Source organism: Vigna unguiculata, chromosome 2 (assembly GCF_004118075.2).
Source record: "Vigna unguiculata cultivar IT97K-499-35 chromosome 2, ASM411807v1, whole genome shotgun sequence".
Taxonomy (NCBI): Eukaryota; Viridiplantae; Streptophyta; class Magnoliopsida; order Fabales; family Fabaceae; genus Vigna; species Vigna unguiculata.
The window spans coordinates 254968-268931 of NC_040280.1; the positions used below are offsets into that span (position 1 = coordinate 254968).

Genomic DNA, 13964 nt, shown 5'->3' on the forward strand with positions numbered 1-13964 from the left:
GATGTAAATTAGTAGGGGTTTATGAGTATCCGGCTTGTGGAGGATCGATGGTGAGGTAAGGGTTATTTTTAGTTTTTGGAAGATTTGTTCACAGTCGTCAGTCCACGTGAACTTGGCAGATTTTTTGAAGAGTTGTATTATGGGTTGGGTTTGTTCAGCGAGTTTGGGCAGGAAGCGGGAGATGGCTGTAAGGCGGCCTATGAGGCGTTGGACTTCTTTGATGTTGGTGGGACTACGCATTTCGATAATTGCTTTGCATTTTTCAGGATTGGCCTCTATGCCGCGCTGGGTTAGCATGAAGCCGAGAAACTTACCGCAGTCGACGCCGAATACACACTTGTCGGGGTTGAGGCGAAGGTTGTATTGTTGTAATGCAGAGAAGACTGTTGAGAGGTCCTGCATGTGTTGGTGATGGCTTGGGGATTTGACAACCATGTCATCGACGTATACTTCGACACATTGTCTCATCAGATGGATGAAAACTTTGTCCATCAACCGTTGGTAGGTTGCTCCAGCGTTTTTGAGACCGAAAGGCATAACTTTGTAAAAATAATTGGCATCGTTTGTGATGAAGGCGGTCTTGTTCATGTCGGATGCGGCCATGGGGATTTGATTGTAACAACAAAGGGAAAATAATTGGAATTGGAGATGTTGGTGGAGGGGATACCTTGGAGATCAAGTATGTGCTACTTGTAGAAGGACTGAAGCACAATCTCCTCAGTATCAGTCAGCTATGCGATAAAGGTCTCAAAGTTATCTTTGAAAGTGACTACTGCACTATCCACCAAAAGAATTCTAAGGAAATTGCTCTGAAAGGTATGAGACACAACAATATCTATTTAATTGATCTTGATTATGCATCATCTAGTAATATAATATGTCTTGTTGCAAAAGAAGAAAATCCTTGGTTATGGCATAAAAGGGCTGCTCATATTCACATGAAACAATTGAATAAGTTGATTTCTAAGGATTTAGTAATTGGTTTACCAAAAATAAAATTTGAAAAAGATAAAATAGGTGTTGCTTGTCAAAAAGGAAAACAAGTAAGATCATCCTTTCATTCAAAAAATATTTTATCTACTTCAAAGCCATTAGAGCTTTTGCATATGGATTTATTTGGTCCCTCTAGGATTAAGAGTTATGGAGGAAATTATTATGCTCTTGTTCTTGTGGATGACTACTCTAGGTTTACTTGGACATTCTTTCTTACTTTAAAAAGTGAAGCCTTTAAAGCATTTAAAAAATTTCCAAAACTATTTCAAAATGAAAAAGATTTGAAAATTAAGATTATAAGAAGTGATCATGGTAGGAAATTTCAACATAAGTCATTTGAAAATATTTTTTAATGAAAATGGAATTTTGCATAACTTCTCTGCACCTAGGACACCTCAACAGAATGGAGTTGTAGAAAGGAAAAATAGGTCCTTAGAGGAACTAGCTAGAATAATGTTTTAAATAGAATGCTTATTAGACCTATTTTAAAAATTACTCCTTATGAATTATTTAAAGGTAGAAAGCCAAATGTTGCCCATCTTAAAATTTTTGGATGCACATGTTTTGTTTTAAATAATGAAAAAGAAAATTTAGGAAAATTTGATTCTAAAGCTGATGAGGCAATATTTCTAGGATATTCTCTCACGAGTAAAGCATGTAGAGTTTTTAATCGAAGAACTTTGAATGTTGAAGAATCCATGCATGTTGTCTTTGATGAAGTTGTAGACCTTGAGGAGAACCCTCTTGAGTCAAATAAGCAAATTACAGGTGATGAAGAATATATTCAGGAGTCCCTTGATGAAATGTATTTAAATGAGAATCCACCTCCTCGATCTGAAGATCATGAAAAGTGCTGGAAGTCACCAAGAGGATTATCTCTAGAAAATATCATTGGTGATATTTCAAAAGGGGTAATCACTGGAAATATGAATAATTTCTGTATGAATGTTGTCTTTGTTTCACAGATTGAACCAAAGAATGTTCAAGAAGCTCTTCAAGATGATCAATGGTGCATTGCAATGCAAGAGGAGCTCAATCAATTTTAAAGAAATAAAGTATGGGAGTTGATTCCAAGAGATGAATCACTTCTTGTGATTGGCACAAGATGGGTTTTCAGAAATAAGATGGATGAGGATGGAAATATTACTAAGAATAAAGCTAGGCTTGTGGCAAAGGGATATAGACAAGAAGAAGGTATAGACTATGATGAAACATATGCCCCTGTTGCAAGGTTAGAAGCTATACACTTACTTCTTGCTTATGCTTCTATTATGAAATTTAAATTATATCAAATTGATGTCAAAAGTGCCTTTCTAAATGGTTTTATCAAAGAAGATGTGTACGTTGAACAACCTCCTGGTTTTGAGGATTATAAATTTCCAAATCACATTTATAAATTGAAAAAGGCACTTTATGGTTTAAAGTAAGCACCTAGATCTTGGTATGAACACTTAAGCACATTTTTGCTCGAAAATGATTTTGAAAGAGGTAAAATATACTCAACTTTGTTTATTGAAAGGATAGGTGAACACATTTTATTGGTTCAAGTTTATGTTGATGATATAATTTTTGGATCAACTAATAAATCTCTATGTGAAGGTTTTGCAAGCATAATGCAGGGTGAGTTTGAAATGTCAATGATGGGAGAATTAACCTTCTTCCTTGGTTTGCAAATTAAGCAAATGGAAGAAGGGACATTCATATCTCAATCTAAATACTGTAAGGAAGTACTTAAAAAATTTGAAATGGATAATGCTAAAGCAGCAAGTACTCCTATGGCAACTTCCTGCTATTTAGATAAAGACGAATCAGGTATTGAGGTAAATCAAACTATGTTTAGAGGTATGATAGGGTCTCTTTTATATCTTATTGCAAGTAGACCTGATATTATGCAATCTGTATGTGTTTGTGCTAGATATCAAGCCAGTCCTAAGGAATCACATCTTATAGCAGTAAAAAGAATTTTAAAATATCTTAGAACTATATCTTTTGGACTTTGGTATCCTTCTGGGGCCTCACTTAGTTTAATAGGGTACTCTGATGTTGATTATGGTGGCTGTAAAATAGATAGAAAAAGTACCAGTGGTACTTGTCACCTCTTAGGAAGCTCATTAGTTTCTTGGCACTCCAAGAAACAAGCTTGTGTGGCTTTGTCAACTACAGAGGTTGAATACATAGCTGCTAAAAATTGTTGTGCTCAAATTCTCTGGATGAAACAACAGTTAGAAGATTATAATATTTTTCTAAATCATATACCTTTGAAATGTGATAATACCAGTGCTATTAATTTAACCAAAAGTCCCATCATGCACTCTAGGACAAAACACATTGAAATTAGACATCATTTTTTAAGGGATCACAAAAGTAAAGGCAATTGTGAGATAGAATATGTAGATACCAATCACCAATTAGTTGATATTTTTACCAAACCTGTAGCCAAAGATAGATTTTATGAACTTAGAAGAGATCTGGGAATTTTAGAAGTGTCTTAAAAATGCACCAAATTGAACAAAAATGCACAAATTCGCACTTTATAAAATTTTTCGAAAAACAACATTAATAATCGATTACCACTTATGGTAGTGGTAATCGATTACCAGGTCCTCTTTCTATTTCTGGGTTCTCAGGTTATGAGCAAATAATCGATTACCACTTACGGCAATCGATTACCAAACTTCTCTGAAAATTTTATTTTTCAAGTTATGAGAAAATAATCGATGACCCCTTTTTATCTTCTAATCAAAATAGGGGGAGAAAAAGTTTAAAGGGTTGTCTCACTGATTCCTTCCCATAAGTTGTTTAAATTGCAAGAAGTTCAGAAACTTTAAACATATATTTGATCATCATCAAAAAGGGGGAGATTGTTGACAAAGATTGGTTAAAAGATTTTGATGATAAAGATGCTGAAGAAAACACTTGAGGATATTGAAGACAATATAGTTTATGTTTAAAGATTCTTATTGTAATAGACTTAAACAGCCAGCTCGCAACTCCTTTGAGAGAAACTCATTTTTTTGCAAAACTCAGTATGGTAATCGATTACCAACTTATAATAATCTATTACCAACTCAAAAAATTCTATTTTTCAAAACCTACTTAAGATAATCGTTTACCACGAATGGTAATCGATTATCATTGGCAGTTATAACTTGGCTCTTGAAAAACGACTTGAAATAATCGATTACCATTTCTGGTAATTGATTACCACTGGCAGTTATAAAAATATTTGCTCAAATTTGTACATGAGATAATCGATTACCATTTTGGGTAATCGATTATCCTTGGCAGTTTCAACTAAACTCTTCATTTCTAACTCAGCCTGCGAAAACCTCTTTAAATAGAACTCAGTTTCCAAACTTCAAACCACCCTTTTAAGATTCAGAGTTCTTGTGTTGTGACTGCAAAGTGTTGCTCTATGAGATTCTTAAAGAAAGCTTTGAAAAACTTAGTGTGAGTGAGTGATAACTTTTTCTAAGTGAGTTCTTAGAAGATTGAGTGTTGTGTTATTGCTAGGAAAGTTGGTCATCCTCTGTGTGATTCAGGGGGAGTTTTGTTCATCTCTTGTGGTTGTTCAAGAGAGGTGTTTTCTAATCTTTACTCTTTTATAATCTATTGTAATCTGATTATTATAGTGATTGAGTTAATCTCGTTAATCTCTTTGTTTAAGAGATTAACAACTGGACGTAGGGTCTTTTGATCTGAACCAGTATAAATATCAGTGTGCATCTTTCTCCTTTAAACTCTTTATTTATCTGCAATTGAATTTAAAGTAACTATGATTTTAAGTTAATCATTTAAATTTTGAGAAAAATTTTAAAACCTGTTAAGACTTATAAAAATCCAATTCACCCCCCCTCTTGGTTTTTTACCACAGTTTAAATATTCCGTTGCGCGATACCAACAAATAGTTTCTAATCTGATGGTTTCACGGGGAATGGGAAGAAAGAAAAGAAGAGGATTAGATATTGAAGACTTGATGGCAAGGACTCAATGTAAACCTTGTAATGATTACAAGCTTTAGTTGGTCGCTAAGAAGAAGCTAGTGAGTTAAACCACTTAAGTGAAGTATTGATCAAGATCAGAATAGGACTATATGAGACATTGAGTGGTAAAAGAGGCAAAATACATATGTGTGAATACCAGGATTGGAAGTTGGTGATTATTGGACCGAGTTATTGCAGCATAACACAGAGAAATCTCATTTAATCCAAGACTAGATGAATGTGCCACAAAACAGACAAAAGTTGTATGCAAATATGAGGAGAATATCGTGGAAGTTTTAGGCTGGAAAGCATGTGATTCTCAGGATTACTCCAACTGCTGGCAACGAAAGAACGATAAAACTCAAGAAGCAAACTCAGAAATTCATTGGCCATTATCAGATAACACGAAGGATAGGTCCAGAAGCCTATGAGATCGCTTTACCATCGCACTTGGCAAACTTTTATATGGGATTTACAGTTAAGGAAGTACATTGCAAGTCTTACACCTGTGTTAGAGGAGGACGACGTCTAGGTACGTGAGGATCTAATTGTGGGAGTTGGATCAGTGAGAATCTTGGATTCTCAAGTCAAGCCACTAAGAGGGAAGGAGATCCGGACTGTGAAAGTCCTTTGGGACGAGGCAACCCAGGAGATGACTTGAGAGATGGAAGACCTCAGGAGGCAATCCTATCCACATTTCTTCCCTGGTATGCTCAATTTTCGAGGACGAAAATCTTTTAAGGTGGGGGGAATGTAAGACCCGAGAAATTTAAATAATTAAATAAATAATTATTTAATAAATGCGGGTCTTGGGAGCCTTTATGGCATTTAATGTGGTTTGTTATGATGTGGAAAAGTACTAGCTCAAATGGTTGAGAGTACTTAGTTATGTTGAAAGGACTTGGGTTCGAGTCTTATGTTTGCTAATTGTATGCTATTTTAATAATTGTATTATTTTAATGTTATGTTTGAATGTGCTTAGTGATAATGTAATCCTAAAATTATAGGAATTATCATGAAACATGAATTGGTTGAATTGGTTATGCATTGACTTGGTAACTGAGGGGTTGTGGGTTCAAACCTTCCTAAGAACGAATTTAACTTTCTTTTTGCCAAATTTTCTTTTGGCATGAATATGAAAGGGCAGAGAAAACCCTAGCTATAAGAAGGACAACCTAGTGGGCTGAGAAGGCAGCCAATAATAGTCTTTCAATGATCATTAACACCTAATTGAAATCATTTTCGTTTTCCCTAACAATAACAAGCATTGAGGCTTAGTTAATGGTCTAATTAGTGTAGTTTTGGAGAAGAAAGAGAGGAAAACGTGAAAGGGTAGTGGACAAACGAATTTGACAGTGGAAAAGAGAGTCTGAAGGGGAGTTTTCGTGTGAAATTGATAAGAGCATCAAGTGTATTGGGAGAAGGCCAAGGTGGGACTATTGGTGACACAAGAGAAGCCTTTATTCTTCAAATTGAGCAAGGATTAACAGGTTAGAGGAGCTGGAACCGTACCTTTAATTTTGTATTGTTTGATTTCATGAAATATATGATTATTGGGTGTTAGTAATCTGTCCAAATTGTATGAAAATTCACGTTTCTGGAAATTTTCCAGAAACCGCCCGGCGGCTATGAGTAGCCCGCCAGGCGGCACATGCATGTTAGCCTATTTCTGGGTTCCTGAAGAGGAACCGCTTGGCTGTAAGCTCCCGACCGCCAGGCGACACGTAGCTATTTAACCCAGTTTTTTGGGTTCTGATGAAGGGTCTTGCAGTGGTGATTGACCCGTTAGGCGACGCGAACTAATTTTGGTTCAATTTTGATGCTCTTTGGGATGATTTTGACAGAGGAAAAATGCTACCCTAACTGTGTGAGAATGATTATATGTCATAGTCATTGGATTAAACGTGGTTTGGGGACAAATTGGATGAAAATCTCATAGACGTCATGTTAGGGTTGTGAATTTGGGAATTTAGAGTTGGATTAAATTGAATGGGTTAAATTAATGGAATTTCGTGTGATTGGAAGTTGTATGAAATAAATTGCAAACCTAAACACTTGAGTTGTGAGTATGGAGTCTAAAATCGAAGGGAATCAGAATTGTAGGGGTTGGAATAAGGTTCGCAGGTGTTGAGGAAATTTCTGGGTTCCTAGAACAGTAGGAATCGCCTGGCGGCACCCATTTGGCCGCCAGGCACCATACCAGTGATGTGTGGCGGTCTGATTCAGGAAAAACGTTGTTTTTCGTATTTTTCGCGGAACAGGAACCGCCCGGCGGTAGTATAGTCTCACCAGGCGCCACCTTCTTGATTCTGGGCGCTAGGCGCCACCAATTTTTCTAGTTCACGCAGTTTTTGTAAAACTGCATTTCCCATTTCATTAACCGTCCGATTTAGGTTAAATTTTGGAAGGGGATTCACAACATGTTGTTCTTCACTTTGAACGGTGGAGATTTGAATTGGATGCCTGCAGATGGAGATATACATCACGCATGATTGGTTGTTTGAATTCCCTAATAGTATGATTACTAATGGATGATTAAGTGTGCTCAAGTGCTGGTATGACCTTGATTGGTGAATGTATATATATATATAAAGATGTGTGATTGATGATTATGTTTTTGGCAGTGCTTGCTGATACATGTTGAATATATGAACCTATATATGTTAGTTCGAATGTATGATGTTATAAGTGTGTTAAAAAGGCCATTATTGATGATATCAATATGACCGAGTGTTGCATGATCATGACAGGTTTTGGGAAAGTATGGTAACATGATAATCATACTTTAAATGTAATGGAATTGTGAGGGCATATGAAGTAAGTATATAGCTTTGATTGTGTCTTATGTAGGGTGTGTGAATTGTAAGCATGAAAAGGGTTGGGAAAATAAGAAGGGGAAAATAAAGTGTGTTGGAATTAATTTAAGAGGTAAGTATATATGAATTATAAAAGAGAGGAATGTGTGCTTATACTTGAAAGATGCATATGTGTTGTGATGTTGTAATTTGGAATATATGAATATGTATGTCGATTTCTAGATGTTTGAGAATTGAATGGTTGAATTCTATGAAATGAATTAGAGTACCTAAAACCAGTAGTGTCACATTACTGGTGTAGCGCCTGGCGGTGTAGAGTGAACCGCCAGACGATAGTATATGTCTTGTGAGTTGTGGCGCCCGGCGGTGAGGTGGAACCGCCAGGTGGTCGGTACTGCCAATTCGCCTAGTGACGCTTAGGCTGTGCTAGGCGATGGTGTAGTGGTAAGGTGCATTGTGATATGTTTTGCATGGTTTGTTGTGTTGGTCCTGGTCTGGGATATGCTTGATGTTGTCATGAGTGGGTAGGTTCATGACTGGTAATGAACACGTGATGATATGAGCGAGGAGATTCATATCCTATTACTCTCGTGTGGGGATACGAGCGAGGTAGGTTTGTATGTTTCGTACTCACACTTGAGAGATGCTGCGTACGGGGAGGTACGTAGCTGGTGGATCACGTGTGTTGGACTACGTGTGGGTAGGTCCGTAGAGTTGAACTACGAGCGGGGAGGTTCGTAGAGTTGGACCACGAGCGGGCAGATTCGTGGAAGCATTGGAATCCCTAGGACCAGCTTAAGCATGTACCTTGTGTAGCATAGTGTACTTTTCTAATTTTCGTTATCGTGCTGTGATATGAGACTTGAATCAGGGGATGTTGTGCCATGAGCGGGTAGGTTCATGGATGGTGGTGAACACGTGATGATATGAGCGGGAAGGTTCATATCCTATTACTCTCGTGTGGGGATACGAGCGAGGTAGGTTCGTATGTTCCGTGCTCACACTTGAGAGATGCTGCGTGCAAGGAGGTACGTAGCTGGTGGATCACATGTGTTGGACTATGGGCGGGTAGGTTCGTAGAGCAGGACTACGAGCGGGGAGGTTCGTAGAGGCAGGACCACGAGCAGGCAGGTTTTTGTGAGCATCATAAACCCTGAATCCGAGGCTAACTATTTGTGTGTTGTAAAATAGAATAAAATAGATGGGTGTATCTTGATTTTGTTATTAACTTTTATATTAACTGTTTATGAGCTCACCCTATCTGCTTGTGTTTGGCGATGATCGTGTAATGTGTTACACGGGAGCAGATGATGTTGTAGGTGGTGCTGGTGAGGCATAACATCAGAGAGAGGGTTAGTTGGGAAAAGCTTTTACTGGAGTTTTATCATTATTGTTTTTATTAACTTTGTAAACAGTGTTTTACTAATTTGTGAATTTGGATACTATATTGGAGTTTCATAAATTATGGATTTTTTGGATAACTTCCGAATAATAAATGTTTTAAAATTTCCTGCGTTTTTGGGAAGCGAAGTATAATAAATGAGGTTTTCATAATATTTCTTAATTTTATTACTTAAATTAGTAATATCCGACCGGGATGTTACAAAGACCATACCAAACCCATCATTCACAACCCATGAACCACATAACTCATGCACAATCATTCATTTCATGCTTTTAACATAAGAATTAAATTCAAGAAAGTGCCAACCATCCAAGACATAGAGAAACAACAAGATATCACATTACCCTCATCCAGCTCCTCGCTCAGGCTGAGGGGTCTCGTTCAGGCGTGAGGGGCTCTCGCTTAGGCGAGCTCCCTTCGCCTAGGCGAGAGCTCGACAATCTGGAATAGTGGCTATTCGCACTAGCTCGCTTAGGCGAGGTCTCCTTGCTTGAGTGAGGCATTCTCTCGCTCAAAACAACGATGGCCCGCCTGAGCGACAACTCGTGCAGAAGGCTTGGGCGAGCCTCTACCAGTCTCGCTAAGGCGAGACTAGCTCGCTTGGGCGAGACTATTAGTTCTTGCCCTTGTTCTCACTTGCAGCAGTCACATTTTCGCACCAAACAACAAACATAAGCACTTCGCATGTTCATAGTAACATATAGCCCATACAACACCAAACAAAATCAAGAATAGGTCAAAAGTCAATTAAAATACAAAGCCCTAACTTCCCTTACCTGGAAAGTGTTAGCTAAGGGCTTCGACACTCAGACCGTGAAGAACAGTAACTCAAGAAGCAGCTTCGAGAGCTGAAAAACAGTGAAACTAGTTCAAAACGAGCTCACTAAGACAAGCTCTAGCTGGAAGCACAAAGAAGAAACCGAATGGAGAAAGAGCATGAGTTGGAAGAGACTTACATGGAGTGGAAAAATCTGGTTTGAACCAACTTGAAGAGGGTTGAGGGCCAAACCCTAGCAGAGCTATGGAGGGGAAAAAGAGAGGAGTGAGAATACTGTTTTCGCAAGAATGATGGAAGTGAGAGAGGTTTGGCTGCCTTAGGGACCTTTAACACCCTATGGGCCAGCTGTAAGACCCGGGAAAATTAATTAATTAAATAATTAATTAATTAATATATGTGGGTAGAAGGCGTCTTTATGGCATTAATTGTGGTTTAATGTGACGTGGAAAAGTACTAGCTCAAGTGGTTGAGAGTACTTGATTCTGTGAGAGGACTTAGGTTCGAGTCCTATGTATATGATGGAAATTGGGGGTTGTGAATTTTGGTACTGCTGTGTTTTGAATTTTGGACTAAATGCATGAAAAGAGGGGTTATACATGGTATATGCGGGAATGGGGTAGAACTTGGAATTTGGGGACTTTCTGGCGTCTATGCTATGCCAATGCAATGTGGTAAATTGTGTAAATTGATTTGGTATGATCGAAATTCTGTTTGGTACGTTTTGGTGTGCGAATTGATCAAAGTTGGAGTGAGTCGAGTGCGTGATCAGTGAAGGAGTCTGCATTTCTCGCTCAGGCGAGCTAGGCAGAGACGCATACCCTATTTTCATATGAGCGTCTCGCTCAGGCGAAGAGGATGGGTTTTGAGCGACCCAGACTCTCGCTCAGGCGAGGGAGGTTCGCCTAAGCGAGATAGTGAGGAAGTTGCGCGTGTTGAGCGCAACTTCTCGTCCAGGTGAGGGTTTTGTGGGTTTTGAGCGAACCAGGGTCTCGCCCAGGCGAGATGGCCTCGCCTAAGCGAGATGTCGTGGTCATGAGAGATGTTCTGCTTGCAATTTAACCCAGGCGAGATTGAATTGGTTGTTTGGGTGAGAGATGATTTCGCCTAAGCGAGGGGATCTTGCCTAAGCGAAATAGCGTGACTATGTTGTTGTTTTGGGCTCGCCCAAGCGAGGCAGACTAGCCTAAGCGAGACTGAGGGTCTAGCTTGGGCGAGAGTCCCTAGCTTAATTGAGTATGTGTGAAATGCCATGTTGGGTGTGTGTTTGTATGTGCGATTTGGGTCTTTGATCCTATGTGTAGGATGTTTATGCATATGTGTTGTGTTTGGGCTTGAAGGACTAAGTCCAGTAGGGGTCTGGGATGTGCTCAGTATTGGACACATGATGGGCATGGAACTCGTTGAGTTCTCGTCGACTACTAATGGGCGAGGAGTCCTTAGCATGGTGATTGCATGCGTCGGACGCACGATGGGCAAGGAACTGTTGGGTTCCCATCGGATACTATTGGGCGAGGAGTCCATAGTATGGTGATTGCATGCGTGCCAGGGTCCAAGTGTGAGACTTGGATGTTTTACTACAGACGAGGAGTCTGTAGGGCAGGACTATGAGCGGGATAGTCTCATAGGGTTGGACCACGAATGAGTTAGTTTCGTGGGAGCACAGAGAAGTCCCAAGACCTAGTTCATGCATATGACTCATGAAGGACTATGAGGTCATGGTTTGGGTGATTTGGAAATTATGGATTTAGTTATGTTATTTTGGGTTAGGAAACATATTTATATTCATGTTTTATTTTTATATGTTATGCATAGCTCACCCTTTCTGTGTGTGTGTGGCGATGATCGGATAACTTGTTGTCTGGGAGTAGATGATGTGACAGGTGGACCAGGAGATGCTTAGACTCGGAGCGAGAGCTAGCATGGGAAATTTTGTAGATACATATGTTATATGTTTATTATTTTATCTTTGAGAATATTATGTAAACCTGACAGGAGCCATTGACTTTTATTTCAGTTTTATGAATTATGGACTCCTGGTTTTGTGGCTTTATGTATGAAAGTTTTAAATTTCCCGTGTTTTGGGAAATGGTTTATATTAAATGCAACACTTATTGTATTTCGAATTTTATTTATTAAATATCAGTAATATTCCTTAGGGATGTTACAATTGGTATCAGAGCAAAAGTTTTGAAAATATTTTTAAAATATTTTGGGGCTAGTGGGGAGTAAGCTTATTGATGTGTTTATTTATGGTATGTTGTGTGTTAAATGTGAAAAAGTGTGTGGTTTTGTTTGACTAAGCGACTGATTTTTAATAGTTGTAATGTGGCGTATCTAGGCTATGGCTGCTAACAAGAGGAGGAGGAGTAGTGGTGCTGATGACATCGCTGAGGCGATTCACCGGATGGTGGATGTGATGCAGCCACCCGTAGCAGCGCAGCCTAGGACGGCGATTGCACCAGTCAGAGTGTCGACTGTGGAGGACTTCTTACGCCACAAGCCAGCTAAGTTCACTGGCAAGGCCTCCCCCGATGAAGCGGATGCATGGCTCCGCAAGTGTGAGAAAATCTTCAAAGTGATGAACTGCGAAGATGAACAAAAACTGTCATTCGCTGCTTACCTGCTGAATGGGGATGCTGAATACTGGTGGGCGGGCATGCAAAAACATATGGAGAATAGTGAAGAGCCAGTGTCTTGGGCCAACTTTAGAACTCGCTTCTTGGAGAAGTACTTTCCAGATACGGCGAGACAGGACAAGGAGGCTGAATTCCTAGTATTGTAGTAGGGAGACATGACAGTGCAGGAGTATGTGAATAGATTCGAGCACTTGGCGAGGTATTCCTCCCAGAACATCACTGAAGAATGAAAGTGTTTAAAGTTTAAGCGAGGACTCAGACTTGAGCTGAAGAGGGTGGTGACACTGTTGAGAGAGAGGAGATTTCCTATCTTGGTGGAACAGGCCAACAGTGCGAAGCACCTTGAGAAGGGCCCCAGTCCAGTTGTGAGCCGACACTAGAAAAATGTCGCTAAGGTTAGGCAGATGAAAAAGCCTTATAGTAGACCGCAGACATCCCAGGGTCCCTCTTACTACCAGTGTGGTGGACCCCATCTGAAGAGGAACTATCCTCAGTTGGCAAGCAGAGTAGGAGGGTCAGGCGACCATCGCAAATGCTTTATATGCGATAAACCGGGACACTTCGCCAACAACTGCTATGAAAAGAAGAGTCTTGGCACGAAGAAACCAGCAGCATCGCCAGCAGAGCGAGCTAGGGCAGCGGGCAGAGTCTTTGCCCTGACCACCACTGAGGCTACACAGTTGGGTAATCTTATCCTTGAACCTTGTGTGTTGTTTGGTAACGTAGTACTGGTGTTGTTTGATTCCGGGGCAACCCACTCTTTTATTTCTAATGTGTGCATGGGGAGATTGAAATTGGTGACACATGATTTGGATGTGAGTTGCTTGTTTCAACTCCCTCCTCAGGTCAAGTGGCTACCAGTTCAATCTGCGTTGGGTGTTCTATGGAAGTGGCAGGTCGCCGATTCAAGGTGAACTTGGTGTGCTTGCCTTTGGAGGGACTGGATGTAATCTTGGGGATGGGCTGGTTGTCTAACAATCACGTCATAATTGATTGTGGACGGCGCAGTTTGGTATTCCCAGAACATGAAGGATTGGAGCTAATCTCGGCTCAGAGGGCGATAAACGAAGCAGAAGCTGGAGCCACCTGCTTTATGATAGTGGCTCATGCAGAGAAGAATAGTACCGCCGAGAAGATCAGTGTGATTCTAGTCGTGGAGGAGTATGCAGACGTGTTTCCAGATGAAATACCCGAGTTACCACCGAGTAGGGATGTGGATTTCTCCATTGATCTCATCCCTGGAGCTAGCCCAGTATCCATGGCGCCCTATAAAATGGCACCAGCGAAGTTGGCTGAGTTGAAGATGCAAATTGAAGATTTGCTTGAGAAGAAGTTCATTCGGCCAAGCGCGTC

The 13964-nt window shown here is 39.9% G+C and overlaps 1 protein-coding gene across 1 annotated transcript; it reads left to right on the forward strand.

The window, feature by feature from the left end:
• The first annotated feature begins 13015 nt into the window (after window positions 1-13015).
• On the forward strand, window positions 13016-13525 carry LOC114173541. The gene has a single exon (XM_028058010.1). It carries the CDS (start codon window positions 13016-13018, stop codon window positions 13523-13525), a length of 510 nt encoding a protein of 169 aa, XP_027913811.1.
• Window positions 13526-13964: the final 439 nt, after the last annotated feature.